This window comes from Peromyscus californicus, unplaced genomic scaffold (assembly GCF_007827085.1).
Source record: "Peromyscus californicus insignis strain IS unplaced genomic scaffold, ASM782708v3 Scaffold_18__1_contigs__length_77618521, whole genome shotgun sequence".
In the NCBI taxonomy this organism is placed as follows: domain Eukaryota; kingdom Metazoa; phylum Chordata; class Mammalia; order Rodentia; family Cricetidae; genus Peromyscus; species Peromyscus californicus.
The window spans coordinates 9,177,269-9,196,674 of NW_026294480.1; the positions used below are offsets into that span (position 1 = coordinate 9,177,269).

Below are 19,406 nucleotides of genomic sequence, written 5' to 3' on the forward strand. Positions count from 1 at the left end.
TGGAAGTGTAGTAGTAGCATGATGACTTCAAAAAGGTAAATTATTTATTTGAAGAGCTTTTCAATGCATGCTAGCAAATTGTATGTGTCTCCTCTTTCTTTCTGTGTACTTTTCCTAATGAAGAGGAAAAATCAGCCCAAGAAGCTGGTTCTTTATTTACTTCCAGGATATATGCTCTGCTCCAAAATTTACATCTAAACCACTTTTATTTGTGCTGTCCATAAGAATGTTATTCTGTGAAATTTCTCAGCTCCCTCAGCTAGACCATGTAACCAGTGGGGTGAACTCTGTGGGTTCTATTCTTAAAAATCAGAGAGCTGATTTTTTTTAAGAGAGAAATAAAAAAACAACCTCTGAGACCACAGACAAAAATGTGACCTCAGAAGCCACAATGGGGACTATTTATCTGAGAGATGGGCTGGAGGAGAAATGGGGTGACTTTGCAGCCACTCCCACTTTTGGCAAAGTGACTCAGAAGCATCCATCCTCCTGCTGCAGGTCAAAGCCGTTGCCTGAGCAGAGGAGTCATGAAGAATGAGGCAGAGAAGGTAGAGACCGAGGTTAAAAGTTCCCTGGCAGATTCTAACATGTCCTCCTTATCTCTCCTTTCTCACAACTGGTAGAACTGTCTCACAAACCCTGAAGCATGCTGGTGCTGAAGACAGATGGAATAGGAAGGCTTCTGAAGATGGTTCGTTTTTACTGGGGGAGATAAAGCATTTGATTTCATGTGGAGGAAGTCTCCAATACACTTGCACTCTGCCTTATGCTGACAAATTTCCCAAAAGATAGACAGCACATATTTTCTGAAAATAGTTAAGAGATGGCTGGGACTGAATCCTCCTTGCTTATGTGATCACAGAAGAAAATAATTACGGGTCAAAACATGAGAAGTCTGTTTTCCTCTCAATTTGATTTCCCTTTGTGGTATGATTCCAGATCACCTCTGTAAATTAAAAAACAAAACAAAAACAAAAACACTGTTTTCCCAATAGTAGCCCAGTAGAATTATATTCTTTATGTAAATGAAGCCCAAATCTACAGAGAACCTATAAAGCTTCCAAGCAAAGACACTGCATTCCTAGGATGAACTTAGGTAAACTTACACTTTCAGAAAGCAATTAGTAAAGAACTCATTTTAGCCTACTTTATAAGTCAGATGGCAATTGCTGTATTAGCCAATGGCTTATAGGGCATACATCAAGAACATCTTTTGAGCAAGACCTCCAGGAAGGAAGTCTTAGGGGTCCTTGAACATCTGTGGGTACACACACACACACACACACACACACACACACACACACACACACACACACACACACACGACTCAAGTGTGGCAGGTGAACACTCCAAACTGTTCTTGGACAGGTGAAGGAAGGAAGGCTGCTGCTCCCTCATTCCCCATCCACAAGCCTCTAGAATCACTCCCCCCCTCAATGTCCTTCTAGACATTTCAGTGTGATTTTGACTGCACTTCTCTGGTTCAGACCCTCCAAAGATCCCACTGTGTTGGAAGAGAGGCTCAGAGATCCCCCCATGACCTTCTATACTCTCCTGGCTCTGCACACTGATATGATGGGGGGCACTGGCTGAGTGGATGCTCACTGAGCCCATCTGTTGGAGTGAGATAACAGTTCCTACCTTAGAGTACTGGTGGGATGGTTAGCAATAATAGTTACAGCTGGCACCCAGTGTGGGCCCTCTAGAAATGTCAGGGATTCCATATAACTAGATGAAGGAGAAAAGAATAAGAAATAAGAACCATCTATAATTCCTAGAAGGTGAACTCATAACTGTCATTTGTTACTGGGCTTTACTCTGGAAATGTTAATGGACTGGAGAATATGCAAATGTAACCTTTTCTCCATTAAAGCTTGTCGCATAGACCAACAACATTGTGACTACACCCTCCCTCAAGTGTGGACTGTCTGCATTGTTAAGATCACAAGGCAATGCACAGAGCTAAATACCTAGCAGTTTTGAAATTCCTTACTGTGCCATGCTGGCACCAAAATCAAAGAATTGGTGGGCTGTCACAACATTTTATCAAGTCCCCAAGAACCCAAGGACACCCAGGGTCCTCACACTTTTAGCGAAGGTTCTTGTCAGAGTGGACACTCTCCCTTTGACTGCAGTGCAGCATGAACAATTTCACTGGTGCCTGTTTGGACTTAATGTAAGAAATTTCAATCATGCGTGTGTGTGTGTGTGTGTGTGTGTGTGTGTGTGTGTGTGTGTGTGTGTGTGTGTGTGTGTGCGCGTGTGTGTGCATGTGTTGGGGTATGTGTGTATATGAAACACACATGTGCAAGTGTGAAAATGAGAAGCAGACATGAGGGGGCCTCCTCACTTGCCCTCTATTTTATTTTTTGGAGACAGAGCCTCTCACTGAACCATTGATTCATACAGGCTGGTTGACCATTCAGCTCTGGAGATCACCTCTCTGCCCCTCTCATTCACAAGCTCTGAGATTACTGGAGCTTGTTGATGGATGCACTCTTTTTTAATGAGAGTACTTGGGATCTACATTCAGTTCCTTATACTTGCAGGGAAGGCGCTTTACCAACTAAACTATCTCTTCTAGGCCCATAATCATTATAAACTTTTGAACTCTAAAAGTTTTAAAGACTGAACTAATATTAATTTTTAGATCCAAAGCCATGAGGTAGGCTGTTTTGTTCTTTATTTCACTTTATCTTGAAGAATTTGGGAGTGGTTCAGAGGTGATGAAATTAGAAAGTAGGCAGAAGGCTTTCATTAATAATAAAAAGGAGATATTTCCATTTTCGCTAACCAAAGTGAAATTATCTGATGATATTCACATGAAAGAGTCAATATTGTCCACTTTATTCTTGAGTACTTTACAATCCCAAACAAAAAACTGCCAAAAACCTGTTAATTATATTTTAAAAAATCTATAAATAGTACTAGAATTATGACCATTTAGAAAGAAAGTGAATTGTTATAATTTTGTAGAAGAAGTGGCTTTCTTCACGCTAGTAAAACAGACTCACTCAGCCACATCACAAGCATGCATTCACTCTGCCATGACTCCTTATGGGCAAGTCACCCACTCCACAGATATATGCCTAGCTCATGAGAGATTTGACAAATAACCATGGCAATAGAAAATAATGTAACAAAAAATTAAAGATGTATCTCTGATAGTGTGGTGCTTTGAATAGGTATGGACCCCATAGATTCATGTGTTTGAATGCTTGGCCATAGGGAGTGTTACTATTAGGAGGTGTGGCATCATTGGAGTAGGTATGGCCTTGTTGGAGGAGGTGTAACACTGTGTGTGTGTGGGGGTGGTGGTGGTGGTTGAGGTCTCATACTCTCAAGCTATGCCCAGTGTGGCTCACAGTCTCCTTCTGCTGTCTGCTGGACTCTCAGCTCCTTCTCCAGCATCATGTCTGTCTGTATACTGTCATGTATCCTGCCATGATGATAACGGACTAAACCTTTGAAACTGTAAGCCAGCACCAATGAAATGTTTTCCTTTATAAGATTGGCCATAGTCATGTTATCTTTTCATAGCAATAGAAACCTAAACAAAGACAGACAGATAAATTAAATGAATGAATCCCATTAGGAAATCAAAAGAGAATGGTTTATAATATTGTGAATCTGTCTCAGTGTTTATGATAGGTCTCTGGTTAGAAGATGTGGTGGTTTGAATGAGAATGGCCCCTACAGGCTCATATATGGGAGTACTTGGTCCCAAACTAATATAACTGTTTAGGAAGGATTAGGAGGTGTGTGGAGGAGGTATATCCCTGGGGGAGGGGGAAGCTTTGAGGTTTCAAAAGCCCTTCCCATTCAGTCAGCTCCTTTTCTTTCTGCTTCTTGCTTGTGGATCAGATGTAAGCTCTCAGCTACTGCTCCAGCACTATGACTGCCTGTCTGCTGCCTTGCTCACCACTATGATGGTCATGGACTTTAATCTTCTGAAACTTAAGCCCCTAATAAATTCTTTCTTCTATAAGTTGCCTTGATTATATGGTGTCTTAACACAGCAATAGAAAAATAGCTAAGAAAAAAGATATTACCGAAAGTCACATCATAGCCTCTAATACCCTCTAAGCCCTGACTCCTGAATCTGTGAATGCTTCCTTATCTGGACAAACCCACTTTGCAGATATGATCAAGTGAAGGACCCTATAGGGGAAGGAGATTATTTTGAATAAACTACTGTTCTCTGAGGCTAATTTGAGCATTGTTAAAAGACAGAAAGAGAGGGACAACTGCCACAGAGGAAGGTGATAATGGCACTTTGAGATAAGGTAGGCTGATGTCTTTCAGAATGGACAAAAGGGTCAAGAGCTGTGGGATGGCAGGAGAGCAGAGCTCTGAGAGCTTTCCAAGGCAATGGAGGAGATTTTCCTCCAGGGAGACAGCGATAACCCTGAGCCCTTGGTTGTAGCATGATGCACCTAAATTTGAGTTTATGGCTGGCAGAATTGCAAAGGGATAAGGCTGTACTGTTTTAAGCCCCTCAATGTTGTGTTGATTTGTAGCAGTAGCAAGGAATGAATTCAGAAGTTTAGATTTTCAAAACACAGCCCTGGGAAGCCTAAGAGAAACCTATTAGGGCAAAGATATGGTGACAATTGCCTGGTATACCACAACGAACATCACCTCTAATCTGAGTGTCTTCCCTGTCACTTCCAATTATGAGGCACAGATTATTGATTTTCCATGACTTCCTTACTACCTCTTGGGTATCTACATATTTCTAACAATAGTTTTCTTAATCTTCATTTTTTTTTTTTTTTACAAAACTTTGTAGCCTTAACTTCTTCTATGTCCCTGTCAACCTGCCTACTTTGTCTTATGATTCAGCTACAAATCTACCTACCACCAACCCCCACCCTGCCCCCGGCAGTGTTTATTGTACATCCATAGAGTATCTAGTCACTGAGGTTGACAAGAGTCACTTTTTGTCTTGAGGATCATACTTTCAAATAGTAAGTGATACTTAAGTGTCAAACAAACAAGACAGACTCTTTACCAGATTGTGGTATATGTGTAGTGTGTTAGGTACTGTTTCCCCTATTCATGTCTAGATGCAGTTAGGGTAAAGAGCAAGAAGAGATCGTACTGGACAAGAGTGATCCCTATGTCTAAGGAAAGTGTCCTTATGAAAGAGAGAAAAGGACATAGAAATGCAGAGAGAGGGGGCATAATGTGAAGATGGAGGCAGAAATGGTGTGATGACGCACTCCGAGAATGTGAAGGCTTCCCGACAGCACAGGAGGCAGGACTAGACTCTTCCTCCATCCCCTCTGGAAAGATCCAGCTCTGCCAACAACCTCATTTCAGACATCCGACACTGTAGATGGTGAGAAACTGGTTCCTGTTTCTTCTTTGCTTTGTTTGTGTGTCATTGATGGTACTATGTTACAACTTCCATGTGCATTCACGGAACTGTGACTGGGAAATTAGGACAGTGAAACAAAATATCAACACGTAGGCTTGTGAGAATTTGGGGGTACCGCCATCATACACAAACTCTGAAATGACGCTCCATAAGAAGATGCTGGGGCAGGGGTATGCACAGCCTATCAGAAAAGAGGCAAGAAGGGCAGTGGGCAAAGGAGAACATGCTCTGAACTTCAGTAGGTGAGGTCAAAGGGGTCCAGATACCGTAGGATATGTCAACTATTGTTGTCCTTGACTGCTGCATGGAGACATGGGGATGCCAATGGAATATTTTAATCTGGCTCACATTTTGAAAAGATCACTTTAATGGGGGTTGCATGCAACTGTTAAAAATCACATTTTGTAGGGAAAAGTGTGTTAAGTAGCCCTGGATGTATCTGAGTTGATGAGAGGGTCCTTCTGGCCGCTGTTAAAAACAGAACCCATGGACTGCATGGAAACGGGGAGCAGCAGAGGAAAGCAGGGGTGCTGTGGGGCAACTGTGAGGTCTGGTGCATGGTGCAGGCAGAGTTACAGGCTGTCGTGTTGGGGTGCATGTGAGAAAAGAAAGAGGAACTCTGTGAGCACCTGACAAGAACCCTGCCCTCTGTGTCTGTGTCCATCCTTGGCCTGACCCCATCTCAGATCCAGTCTGGGGCTCGTGGTGATGCTGCTTAGGAGAGGCTACCTGCTGGGCCCTGTATCTACTGCTTCAGATAAGGATGGTCAAGGTGAAACAGCCTGTTTCCCAGTGGCCGCTGAAGTGCAGAGAGGCAAACAGTGAAGTGATGAGAAAACTAAGTATTTCTGAACTATTTGGATTCCAAATATTTGAATTTAAGCTTAGCCAGCCATGGACTCCTTCTCTGAGTTCAGTTTATTAAGAATTGAGAAGGAAAAATAAAATGAAAAGACCAGAAAAATTAATGCTATTATTTACTTTCTTTAATTACATGTAGTTTAAAATCAACAGATTTCTGCTTAAATTAAAGACCTAAATATTCTAAAAAAAAACCATGAGGCTGTAAAAGATATCCATTTACTAGAATACCTCTGTGATGTCAATGAACCTTAAAATGCTAGTCATTAATTTACTAAATGTATTCAATCAAAAATGTTCCATGAGGAAAACCTGGTCACCTTTAGAATGTTCTGTGTGGATATTTTTATGCAATATTCATGTATGTATGCATATTCATGTATACATGTTTCTATATATGTGTTATACATATATACATCCATCTAATACTTGACTATATATTGTATATGTTTATAGATATGTATATTTATGTAATGAATATACACATATTTTAGAGGTTATTACATAGTAGACCAAAAATACTATGTATAAATCTTGACTACCTAACCATCTGCTAGACAAGGACAGCAACAGAAATGCTAAAGTGGACACGGGAAAGCCCAGGAGGCATCAACCCTCCACAAAAAACTACAGGCAGCTAAGGAATACTGGAAGAGGGAGAACTAGTCTTCCCCAGGGACTAGCACCTCAATTGGTTATCCAATACCAAGTAGTCAGTCATGAAAATATACATGCAAGTAACAGTATTTAGAATGAGCAGGTTATATTTATGTATTTAAGAATACATATGTACATAAATATATGTATATATAAAACAATGAAAGAGAGCAAGGAGGGGTGTGTGGGAGGGTTTGGGATGGAGAGAAGGGAAGGAGGGATAATATAATTATATTCTAAGCTCAAAAACTAATAAATAATTAAAAAATAAATTAAGTAACTATACCTAATCTGCCAGTACTCAGTACGCAGTGGTGCATTTGATGAATCTTACTTATGAAAGCTTGGAGCTTCTCTTAGAAGGTACAATGATATGGGCAGACACATTTTAACGATAAGACCATCTCTTGGTGTTCCACCCTGGGCTGTGTGTTCCTGTACATAAAGAGCTGTTTGATCTACGGCACCTGTCACAAAGTCTTTACGATGTAAGCCATGGACACAAACATGGGAGCTTGGAGGTTGTCTGTCTGCCTGAGTTTGGCCTCGGCTACTACATTATGTAACCTTATCTAGTATTGTGTTTACTCTTTAAAAATATTTGTAACATGTTTTTGACATATACATTCACTTTTATTGTCACACTTTAGCTCTCTAAAGTACACTATCTCTACTTAAGACAATATCCAGAAGAAATACTGCCTTTAAAGAACATCTCAGGAGAATCTAACCAGATCCACTGTAAAATTTGGTCATGCTCTCTCAGCCTCTAATCCTTGCTTTTGGATTATAGTCAGCAACAGAGGAGGCAGAATTATATAATATGAAATGCATACAATCCAAAGGAGAGGATAGTACATTTCCTTATGATCGATGAGTTAATTTTCTGGTGAATATAGATCATATACGGTAGTACTCAGTAAACTTTGAAAACAAGTTTCTAACCACATTAGTGCCACATCAATCTATCTAACCAAGATTAGCAGATCACACCTGTGGTTGGGCAACATTGGGTTTCAGTCCTCTTAACATGAAGAACCCATGCCACAGAAACTGTCCTTATGCTGTTGCAGGGAAAGCTCCCCATGACTTGGCTGCATTGGTGCCCTGGCAGAATGGTTTTCTTCTGGACTGGCTGCATATATGCAACTGTGCTTGGGTGCCTTAAAGAACCTCACACAGAAGAGAGAAGAGAACAACACTTACCCTGTGACTAACCGAAACACCCATCCTTCAGGCACCACAGGGGGACTTTTGTTAGACAGTCACCCTGCCTGCAGTTAGTGAGCTACAAAAGTGTTCATGCTCAACCTAACAGCCCCATACCCGCCCATGGTGTAAGCTAGTCCTGGGCTGCCAGGGCCCTATTCCTACCCTACAGTCTGGGCCAGGGCTGCCCAGAGAAGAGATTTTGACAGTATAGGAAGAAAGAGAGAAATGGCACCTAGAAACTTTCCACTCTAAAGCTGTCTGCCTCCACTCAAGTATTATTCTGGGGGATAAAGTTCTATCCCAAGCCCTCTGCACATCATAGCAAAACTACAACTTTTATAAAAGAAGGACCTGAAATGGATGAGTTGTACTGTTACAGAGAAGCCACACTGCTTGTATAAAACTCTTTTCTCCTTCGTTTTGTTATAGCATGAAACGTTGCAGACAGCAAGTCTGACACTTCCATGTAATTCCTAGAGATTGATTCATAGATTACATTATTTTAGCCCCAGATACAAATGTCAGTCGTGGTTAGCTGCTAGAACGGGAAAGCGACAGAAAGGCACTTGCTTCATTAGGGCTATAGCTACTGGTGCTTCTGACAAAACAAAACAACAACAACAACAACAAAACCCCCCAAAAAACAAAAACAAGGGAAATGCATCCATCTAACCTTGGTTAAGGAAGCTAAGGAAGGCATGGATTCTTCCTGGTATTTACTCTTAATATGAGAAGAGCATGGTGGTGCCCAAGCCAGCGTGCATGATTATTTCTCATTTCTGGCATCAAATGCAGAGGAATTCCATGGCATTTCATTTGATTTAATCCTATTGCGTTTTACTATAAAACTGCTAACATATTGATATCCAATGTCTGGATTTTTCTAATTATAAAAATGTAAGTATTTTCTATATTCAGAAAATATTTTCACCCTGAGTCAATTAAGTGACAATGGGTGTCAGTTGATGGGTAGAGTCGAAGAGGTGCGTGGAGGTGGGGAGCTGTAGAGTATTATCCTAGAGGATTCCATGACTGGGCACTGAGATATATATGCAAACTTCTTGTCAAACTACAATAACAATAATAACTAGGATTCATTTTTAAAACAGAGTGTCCACTTATCTCAGGCTTCTCCTTGTTAATAAGTTCCTAGGTATGTTTTTTATGGGGTCAGTATGTGCCTAACTCTCAGCAGTATTACTCTAATTAATTTGAAAATTAACTAAAAGTTTGCAACAAGTTTGGGGACCCCTCTTGGTATTGTTGTCACAGGAGTCACAACTTAAGATGGGCAGGGGGTGACCAGAGAGACAGAAGAGGTTTCACTGTAGGGAAAAGGAAGAATAAAATAATAAAAGGGCCGGGCAGTGGTGGCGCACGCGTTTAATCCCAGCACTCGGGAGGCAGAGCCAGGCGGATCTCTGTGAGTTCGAGGCCGGCCTGGGCTACCAAGTGAGTTCCAGGAAAGGCGCAAAGCTACACAGAGAAACCCTGTCTCGAAAAACCAAAAAAAAAAAAAAAAAAAAAAAAAAAGGATAAATAGAGGTTTATTTATTCAAGTCACAAATTCATATATTATGTCTGTTATTTTTCTCACTAGTTATGACCGAAAGCTTTTCATCCGTAAGAATGGCTTAGTTTTCAGCTCACCGTATGTGTAAGCACTAATCTGAAAGTGACAACAGTGGCTCTTTAGGAACACTGGCTTGAATTAATTGCTAATTGTGAAGCCATTCATTTCCTTAGTAAGAAGTGACTGAACACAGAGGGCGGCAAACTCCAGAAGCTTCGGACCTGGTGGCACTAAGTAAGCTCCTAAATGTGAGGACTGGCTGGGAGACCCGGGTGGCTCTGTGCTTCACAATGCCCCGGGCCGATCTGCCGGACAGTGTCATTTATTCAGTGGTTGGTTCCAACAACTTAAGAATTGTCAGTGGTCTGCAAAGGTAAAGGTTTCTGGTATCAAACAACTCAAACCTTGCAGGGGATCTGTTTCTTCATTTCCTCTCCTCTAACGACAGCAACTGACTTTTTTTTTTTTTAAATCATAGAAACCTCTGAAATTCCATGTTGCAAAGCAATGAAAAACTTGATTAGAAAATAAAGGAAACATGCTGGGCAGTGGTGGTGCACGCCTTTAATCCCAGCACTCGGGAGGCAGAGCCAGGCGGATCTCTGTGAGTTCCAGGCCAGCCTGGTCTACAGAATGAGATCCAGGACAGGCTTCAAAGCTATACAGAGAAACCCTGTCTTGAAAAACCAAAAAAAAAAAAAAAAAAAAAAAAAAAAAGAAAAGAAAGAAAACAAAAATGAGTCATAATCAACACCTGAAATTGTACTAAGTTCATCCGAGCTTTACTGCATACTTGGCATTGTTATATTTTCTCAAAATATTTAAAATAACCCACCGTCCCTTTGAATTTTCTGCGTGTCCTTGAGCAAACTGAGCACTGTGGAGCAGTGTGGGAACAAGGATAAGGGAAAGGTCCCTATTATGGCTGTTACTTAACTCATAGTGAAAAACTTTAGCATAATGAGCAATTGTTGGAGGAAGGGGAGATCATTTGCATATGAATGGAAGTCAGTCTTGTAAAGTTTAATTTTAGAATTTCAATTAAATGACACACCAGATAAGTCAGCTGAATGTAAATATTTGTTCTTTGAGAAAAAATAGATTTTCATTCATTTCTAAGAGTTTTCTTCTGAATACGTTTTGAAATATGCTATTCATGATGAAGGACATAAATTATAGCATTTCTTAATGCGTATACCACTGGGGCTAAGAAGATCATTTTAAGGTGTTCTCTGAGCCACTCCTCCTCTCCATCCTCCCTCTTCCTCTTTCTTTGGGGTACTGGGCAGCCAGTGTAGGAAAAGCTTGGCAACTGAGGGCTCTGTTGAACCTACACACATTTCCTAAGGATACAGCTAGCAGCTTGGGACCCTCAGCTACACAGCGTTGCACACCACACCAAATCACGCACGAAGCCTTAATAACGCCATGCTTCCTTTTGACCGTGTCCGGGAAATATCTAGGAACTAGTGGGAGGGGGCCATTTCAGCTTGAACTGGTTTGGGGTGCATATACAGTAAGACAACCTTTGTCCTGTGAGTGAATTTTTGGCTATGTATGACTGGTCATGCATATGATTAAAGTCAGATGTACCAGGGGAAAGAAAGTGTTCAATGAAGAAAAGCTTCCATGATTCAAACCTGTCAACCAAACCAGAAAACCACCTACTGTAGCGATCAGTACCTTCTCTTGCCACCCAGAAAGGAAGCCCCAAACAGTAACTCGCTGCTCCTGGAACTCTAGCTCAAGGAGTCTAATGCTCCTTTGCAGTGTGTACTGTGCTGTCTCCTTAAATAAAACTTCTTGCTGTTTGCTATTTATGTGCACTTTTCTAACTCTTTGAATCAGAAGCCAAGAACCTACAAAGGCCAGGTCCAGAGAGAGACCCCTGGTAACAGGATAGTACAAGAACCAAGCAATGCTCACAACAAAAGCACCACTTTAGTAGCAGTTCCCAGTGAAAACACTTCTTTTATTACATACAACATGCTCTTCACAATATGAAATTGGTCTAACATCTTCAATCTTATATTTGATCTTAAGGGCCTTCCTTCCTGCTCATTCTTTGCCCTTTCTCCAGAGCCTTTGTTGGACTGCGATGAACTTAGATTGCAGAAGGAGAAATCACACGAGAGAGCTGAGAGCCAGAGAAAGCAAACAAATTCAGTGATGAGTGAGCTCTGCTCTGGGGTCAATGTAACAAGCAATTTGTCTTGGATTTGACTGCATGGGGGTGATAAGAAATTCGAAATAGATACTTCTGTGTCTTCCACCTTAGAGAAGATTATTACCTAATTACTAGATATATTATCTGCAGGATGCTGCATTACGTTCCAGTAAGTACTGACATTCCTTCATTCCACATAGACAGAAATCAGCTTAGTAAGAAGTAACATGTATCTGGCATGTTCTGTGTAGCTGGGAACTTCCTTTATGCCTCGCCCATTAATGTGCATCCCATTCCCATCAGATGGCACACTAATTCTCCCACATAGATGCAGCCACTGTGGTTCAGGGTCATCCAGCAATTTTCCTGAAGCCCATAATCAGGTGATTATTGTGCCTGTGGTTGCAACCAAGAGTCTCACCATCTCATTAAGCCTTCTTTATTATTTTACAAGTTAGGTACAAGAATAAATTTGTACCCCTTGGAAATTCCATTAGGATCAGAAAAAGAAATTATTGGATTTAGTACAGACACCAAGCATACTGTAATTTTAGATCTAGTTCTATAATCAAAATAATATATTAGGCATCTATATGGTGACATTTTATGTTACTGGCTTTTATGCTTTCTCTGGAGGCCAGGCTCAGGTGATGGAACACGGAAAGATGGGTCCTCTCCACCAATGCTTGCACAGCTTATTTGCTTCTCATTCATGATCTGGCCTCAATACCACAGAGAGTCTACCTCTCCAGATTCCTTCCTAATTTACATTCTTCATTTCTCTGGCATTTGTTAGTCACCTGCCAACCATTTAATGAATCACCATGGTAGTCCAATAAAATGGACTGTCTACATACCTATTTCCCTAGAGAATTGCGCTACTTGTTAGTTCAGTGAAAAAAAAAAAAAGTCCTCCAGGTAAAATACTTCTTCATTATTTGCATTATTCTACCAATATTAGTATTTTCATATTTAAAGTCTTCAAAAAAAGAGATTTTTTTCAGGGCAATCAGGATCTGCTGGCTGAGATTTAAAGCTCACATTTTCTTTAAGCATGGTGTAATATAAAGCACATAACCTTACACAGTCTCAATACTCACTTACCTGATGTAATGATACTTTGCCCTAGAATTTTTTATTAAAATCTATTAGGATGACTAGAAAAACAGAGTGGACATTTAGAGAATGATGGCTGCCCAGTCATCAAATCTAACAAGCTAAAGCCTTAACTGAATTGAAAAAGATACAAATCTCCCTTATTTTAATGTAGCTGCTCAACAAATGTTAGGAGTCAACTCACTAATCTTCCCCAGAGTGGTGTGAGTTGGTGGCTTTGGCTGTTTCTGTTGCCAGAGGAAGAGCTTGAACACCAGGGAGCTTGAGTGACTTGCCCAGAGTTGAAAAAGGACCCCAGAGTTCACGAGTCCCCATTCAGCCTTCACTGGACTCATTCACTCTGCTCCATGCACACAGCCAACCCCACGGCAGGTAAGGGTATCAAACCTGATAAAGGAAACTGCATTGTTCCATGTCTATGGTGACACAAGTTAATCCTAAGAAAGTCAGAGAATCTTGCTCCCGCGACACAGAAGAGACTTGAATGCCACTTAATTCCCTGTTGCCCTTTGAAAAGTGCTTTGACTCCATTTGTTAGGTATCAGAGGTGCAGACTGGGCTGAGAGGTCAAAGGAAAAAGAGTTTTGTTTCACTAGGTCAGAGGAAAGGTGTACTTCAGCCTAGAGTTCAAAGAGCCCTCAAACTCATTCAACACCACTGGAGGTGAAAATTTGTTTTTATCCGCCAGAGAAAGTAAAAAGTCTATATTTTTCTGAGAAAGGAGAGTCAACTGTGGCTCTTATTTTCATAGGAAATTACTTGTGGTTGATTAAAATATCATGTACACTTTGATAGCCTAGAACATAAACCCTAAGGGATTGGACTCAGGTCATTATCCTCAGCTCTACCTACCAGATAGCTTTACCTACTGAGCTATCTTGCTGGCCATATACTCACAATTTAAATTCCAGGCATGCCAGTTAAGCAGTTACTGGGACATTTTAAGATGCGCTCTGCTCTCCATCTGTCATCCATAACTTTTTTCTAAATATCCCTTGACCTATTTATGTTTAAGTCTTTGAATACTTGAGATTTCAAGTTTACTGTTCATTGTGTAAGTTAATACTTCTTTTGTAGTTAAATCAAAGGGAGACAGATTTGCATTAAGAAGACAAAGGGTAGGGGAATACCAAATCTTACTTCAAGATATTTGTCTGTGCATGTGCATTTTAGTGAGGGCTTGTCACATATATGTTCTGTGAGGGTTCAGGGGATGATATCCCAGAATGAGGGACTCAGTGGTGGCTTGTTGTTTGTTTTTCTCTTTTGCTCTTTACTCTTTTGTGGGGCCTTCCATCTAGCTCCCAAATATACACACAAACCATAATTATTCTTAATTACAAATGCCTGGCCTTAGCTTGGCTTGTTTCTTGACAGCTTTTCTTAACTTCAAATTATCCCATCTACCTTATGTCCCCGGGCTTTTTCCTTTTCTTACTTCTGTACGTCTCAGTTTCACTCTCTCTTACTCTGTGGCTGGCTGGGTGGTTCGCCCCTAGCATCCTCCTTTCCTTGTCTTCTTGCTTTCTTCTTTTCCTCCCAGATTTCTCCTTCTATTTATTCTCTCTGCCTGCCAGCCCCACCTATCCTTTCTCATGCCTTGCTATTGGCTGTTCAGTTTATTAGATCATTGAGTATTGATAGGAAAAGTAACATAGCTTCACATAGTTAAACAAATGCAACATAAAAGAGTTAAACAGATGCAACACATCTTTGCATCATTAAACAAATGTTCCACAGCATAAATAAATGTAACACATCTTAAAATAATATTCTACAACAGTGGCCTTGGAAAGTCAAGTTTCTCTCTCACTTTCTCTTGCCCTCTTGTAACATCCCTTAATTTCCCCAAAGGAAGCAAAAAAACTGGAACTCCCTTGTCTTAGTTAAGGTTTCTATTGCTGTGAATGACCATGGCAACTCTTATAAAGGAAAAACATTTAAGTGAGGTGGTTTGTTTACAGTTCAGAGGTTCAGTTCATTATAATCATGGTGGGACATGGCAGTGTGCAGGCAGACATGGTGCTGGAGAAGTAGCTAAGAGTCCTACAGGGAGTGGTCAGTGTCACACTGGGCATGGCTTGAGCATATATGAGACCTCAAAGTCCACCTCCACAGAGACACACTTCCTCCAACAAGGCCACACCCATTCCAACAAAGCCACACCTCCTAATAGTGTCACTCCCGCCTCATCTTTCTGTACAGAAGCTACTGATACAGAAATTCTCTGTCCCACCTTACTTGATAGTAAGTCATAGGACTCCATTTCAGGAGTCCCGCCTCATACCTACCAGGGCAGAGTACTGAACAGAGAGGCCAGAAAGAATCGGAGCAGGCCTTCCTGGGTTTCCTATTCAGTCCGTCACCATCAGTGCACACTTCAATTGTCTCATCATGAATGTTTATGACTGATCCTGTTCACTGAATCCAAGAATAGGTAGGTAGTTTGTATCTTTCTGTACCTTCAGTCTGAAGCCTCCTGAGTCATACAGAAAGATCACCAAGTAACTCTTCTGCTTCTCTTTTATTAACTTGGCTGTCGTCGTCCTTATTTTGGGCTAGAAAGGGATAGCTCTTCTGATTCTACATCCACTTGCTGTGACAGCTGCACCCCCCAGCTGTTTCTAGGCATCATTCTCAGAGATCAGACACAACACAACGGTTTCACAGAGAAGCCAACCAGAACTTCAAGCCGGAAAATGTGTGACACAGGTACATGCTGGGATCCTAGAATGTTTTCTGTTCCTTTAGTAGGTAACAAAGTTTCAGTTATTATTTTTTCTTTGCAAAAATACAAAAAAGTACTACCTTAGAATTAAAACTTGGGATGCTGTTACATAAAGCAAAATTCAATCACATCTGTTTTCTCTTTTTTTCTTTGAAATGCAAAACACACGACATTGTTATCACCATAAACGGACATGTCAAAGATGAGAGGGCAGGATTATCCCAGAGGAACACACAGTTCAAAGGACTATTACTTCAGTAACTGCTGAATAATTACTGGGAATAAAAGAATGGTTTGTAACTTCTAACACACAGTCAAAGGACTATAAACTCATTTTCTATAATATTCCCAAGGCCTTATTGCTCTGGGAATTTGAATACTTTTCTAAAGAGCTCTTTATTTCAGGCTGGATCCCCTTCCACTGAGTTTGCATACATACCCTGGCCACTGCAGGCTTCTAAAGATGAGCTCTATTATTCCACTGATCTTCCAGCAGACCTGAATTGTGCCCTGCCACCCCAGGGCTTTCCTACAAGACAGCTTCTCCTTCTACCTCTTCCCTCAGCTACACTGTGGGTCTGTTTGTCTCCTGTAAAAGTCATGAGCCCAGACCCAAATGTGTGTCACCCTCTACAGATACTCTCTACGCTGTCACCAACTTTGTCAACTCGCCTATCCACCGCCACCCTAGGCCTGTCAGCACTGTAATGGCTCTTTATCAATAAAAAACAAACTGAATCTATTCCTATCCATATGATGAGCTGACAGGATTAAAATGCCACCTGTGAGTCAGGGTTACTCTGAGGAAAACACTGCTTGGTTCTTGACATCATGGGAGCTTGTCTGGCCTCTCCTGTGGCAATGGAATAGCAGTCATAGCTCTTACACCACTGAAGTGCTAAGCTTGCTGTGTAATCACGTAGTGATGTTTTCTCACTTAGGTGGGTAATGTCCCGTGAACAGGGCTCATGCCAATTTTAACTCCTCTGCACATTCTCAGAACTCAACCTTTATGTTTTCAAAGTCCAACATGTGGTCTTTGATAGAGAAAGTGCCTGATGGGCAAATGGAACTAATTCACAGTAGATAAAAACAATGAGATGACTGATGATAACTGCAGAGTCTTACGTGATGACTGAACAGCTGCTCACTGTCTCCTTTATCCTGCCTTTGGGACCCCAAACATCCACCAAACACAGAATGCCAATGAAGACTAGTGAATGTCAAAAGGTCACTGCCCATTCCCAGAAGCAAGGAGCTTTCGGCAACTATTATGAGTGGCATTGTGTAAGACAGGGTTTCTTAGACTTAGCACTACAAGTTTGGATCAGATATTTCATGGCTAGAAAGAGGCTGCCACATTGTAACATGCTAAGCAGTATCCTTAGCATCTATCAATTAGGAACCAATAGCATACAATCCCCTTTCACTATGCCAGATAAAAATGTTTGCAGCTATTACAAAATACTTGGTGGGGAGGCTAGGATGTCATACCTGGTTGAGAAACACAAGCATGAAGTATCAAGAGAAAGGTCCAACACACTCATCACCCCCAGTCACACCATACAATCTCCATTAATTATTTACTCTTGATTGTAGTATTGCCAATGGCAGAGCAAGTTTTTCTGGACTAGAGTTCAGTGAGTTTGGAACCAGAACTGTGTGTGCAGAAGACACATCAAAAAAGATATATAATAATGGCCTCTTGTTACGTCTAGTTCAAACAGTCTAAGTGAATGACTAGCCATGTGGCAGAAACAGAACATGAGGAGGCTGTAGGCAAAGGGAGATTTCCAGAGATCATCAGCCACCCCAACAGTAGCCTGATGGCTGATGGGTCTTCCCAGTGCTCAACAAATATAGTTCAGTGAATGAGTATGTGACTATTCTGTGCTGTCTCCTCCCAGGGAACTCTGTAGTATGCACACATATTTGCAAGGGAAGGCACTCAAGAGTCCCGAGTACTTTAACATTGTTTTCATCCTCTTATCACCCAATCAGGCCATCTTCCATCAGGGGCTGAGTTGGCATAGCATTTTCCAATGTCATAATCCTGGGGGAAAATAATACTCCTCAAATGCTATGGGGTCTAAATCAAATTTACATCTGTCTGAAAGTCAGACTCTTTTAGTGTGGCATTCATGAAGACAGTTGTCTGAAGCCAGATTGGTACCTTAGCCTTGATGTATTTCCTCTAACAAACCCAGACTTCAGAATAGCATAAAACCCTTCTTATTAGGGAGCCTGGCAGTACTGCAATTGTGACAATGTCTTCCATGGGCCAAGAAGACCACAGACATGTGGCTAGAATCAGGGGCGCAAACCTGGCCAGGCTGAAAGCACTTAGCAAAGCTGGCTCAGCCTCACTTCTTTGCTCTCCCCAGAAGCACAGTGGCTTCCTTCTAGTAACTTCCAAATCCTTTATGACATTTACTCATCAACACTGCAATTACTCTCCACAAGCATTTGCCTGGTAGAGCTGGCTCAAGCTGAGAAGGAAAAAGACATCCAGGTTCCATTCAATAGGAAATAATTCATGCCTGGTACCGTAAACACAGCCAACTACCCATGGCTGGTGAGGTCATGGACCCTAGAGGGAGCACTTACTATTGCCAATTTCCTAAACAGGTGTCACTCCTAATCATGTTCTAAACACTTCTTCTTCTTCTATCACAGGTAAGTTTAGCTCCATCCTTCATTAAAGAAGCTTCTTGTGGCAACTATGAAGGAAAATGAGGTTATGGCAGTGGATGCATCTGGAAAGTAGACTATTAAGCAAGGTGACCCAAACAGAGAAAGACAAAAACCATACATTGTCTCTCACACATGAACACAAGCTTGTAAATGCACATGTGTAAATATGTAAACAGGTGTAAATGTGGGTAGGACAGGTGATAGAATATTTTCTTTAATTTTGCCAAACACAGATAGACTAGATATTGTAACTGCAATTTCTTGCTTGATAACTGTTTTGTTATATGTAATTTTAGTATGTTAAAGTGAAAACCTTCCTTTTTGATTAGACAGAAAAGGGAAAGTGCTGTGGGATGGTCTTTCTGTTTGCTGTGGATATGTGCTACTACCATTGGTTAATAAAAAGGCTGCTCTGGCCTATGGCAAGACAGGTTATAGCCAGGTGGGAAATCCAAGCAAAGACACAGGGAGAAGAAAGGCAGGGTCAGGGCAGATGCTGCCAGAGCAGCAGCATGCCAACAGACTGGTAACACCATGGAAACATGGCAATACATAGATTAATAGAAATGGGTTCATCTAAGACATCAGAGCTAGTTAGCAATAAGCCTGACCAAACAGTTGTAATTAATATTAAGCCTCTGTGTGATTATTTTATAAGCTGCTGTGGGTGGGACACAGGGAAACTTCCATCTACAGAAAAGTTGTATATAATGCCTACACTTTTCTTTTAACATCTGATTTCTTCTATAACCTCTAGCTATGTGGGATTTTGCATCTCTCTCCTGCTCTTCAACTGTGCCTGCTTGTAAATCATGGTGTCCTTTTTATTGAAGGCTGTTCTCTGTGTCAGCTGTACTAGGCCATAGCTCACAGTCACATAATGAAACCTGAACATCAGTGTGGCTCAGAAGGTATTCCCAGATGGGGCCCAGACAAGATGATCTCAGTAATGGAGGTGCTACCTGGTGAGAGAGAGAGAGAGAGATGTTTCATGAGAGAGAGAGAGAGAGAGAGA

General features: G+C 41.2%; 1 protein-coding gene across 8 annotated transcripts in view; it reads right to left on the bottom strand.

Moving 5' to 3' along the window:
* The window catches only part of Ctnnd2 (catenin delta 2), an 863,700-nt gene that overhangs the window by 254,722 nt on the left and 589,572 nt on the right, over nucleotides 1-19,406 (bottom strand). For 6 of the 8 annotated variants that reach the window (XM_052743025.1, XM_052743021.1, XM_052743020.1 and 3 more), the window contains one exon: nucleotides 1,642-1,728. The exons of the other annotated variants lie outside the window; for them this stretch is intronic. In XM_052743025.1, coding sequence (XP_052598985.1) covers nucleotides 1,642-1,728 — 87 coding nt within the window. The remainder of the gene's footprint in view (nucleotides 1-1,641; nucleotides 1,729-19,406) is intronic. 8 annotated transcript variants of the gene reach the window in all.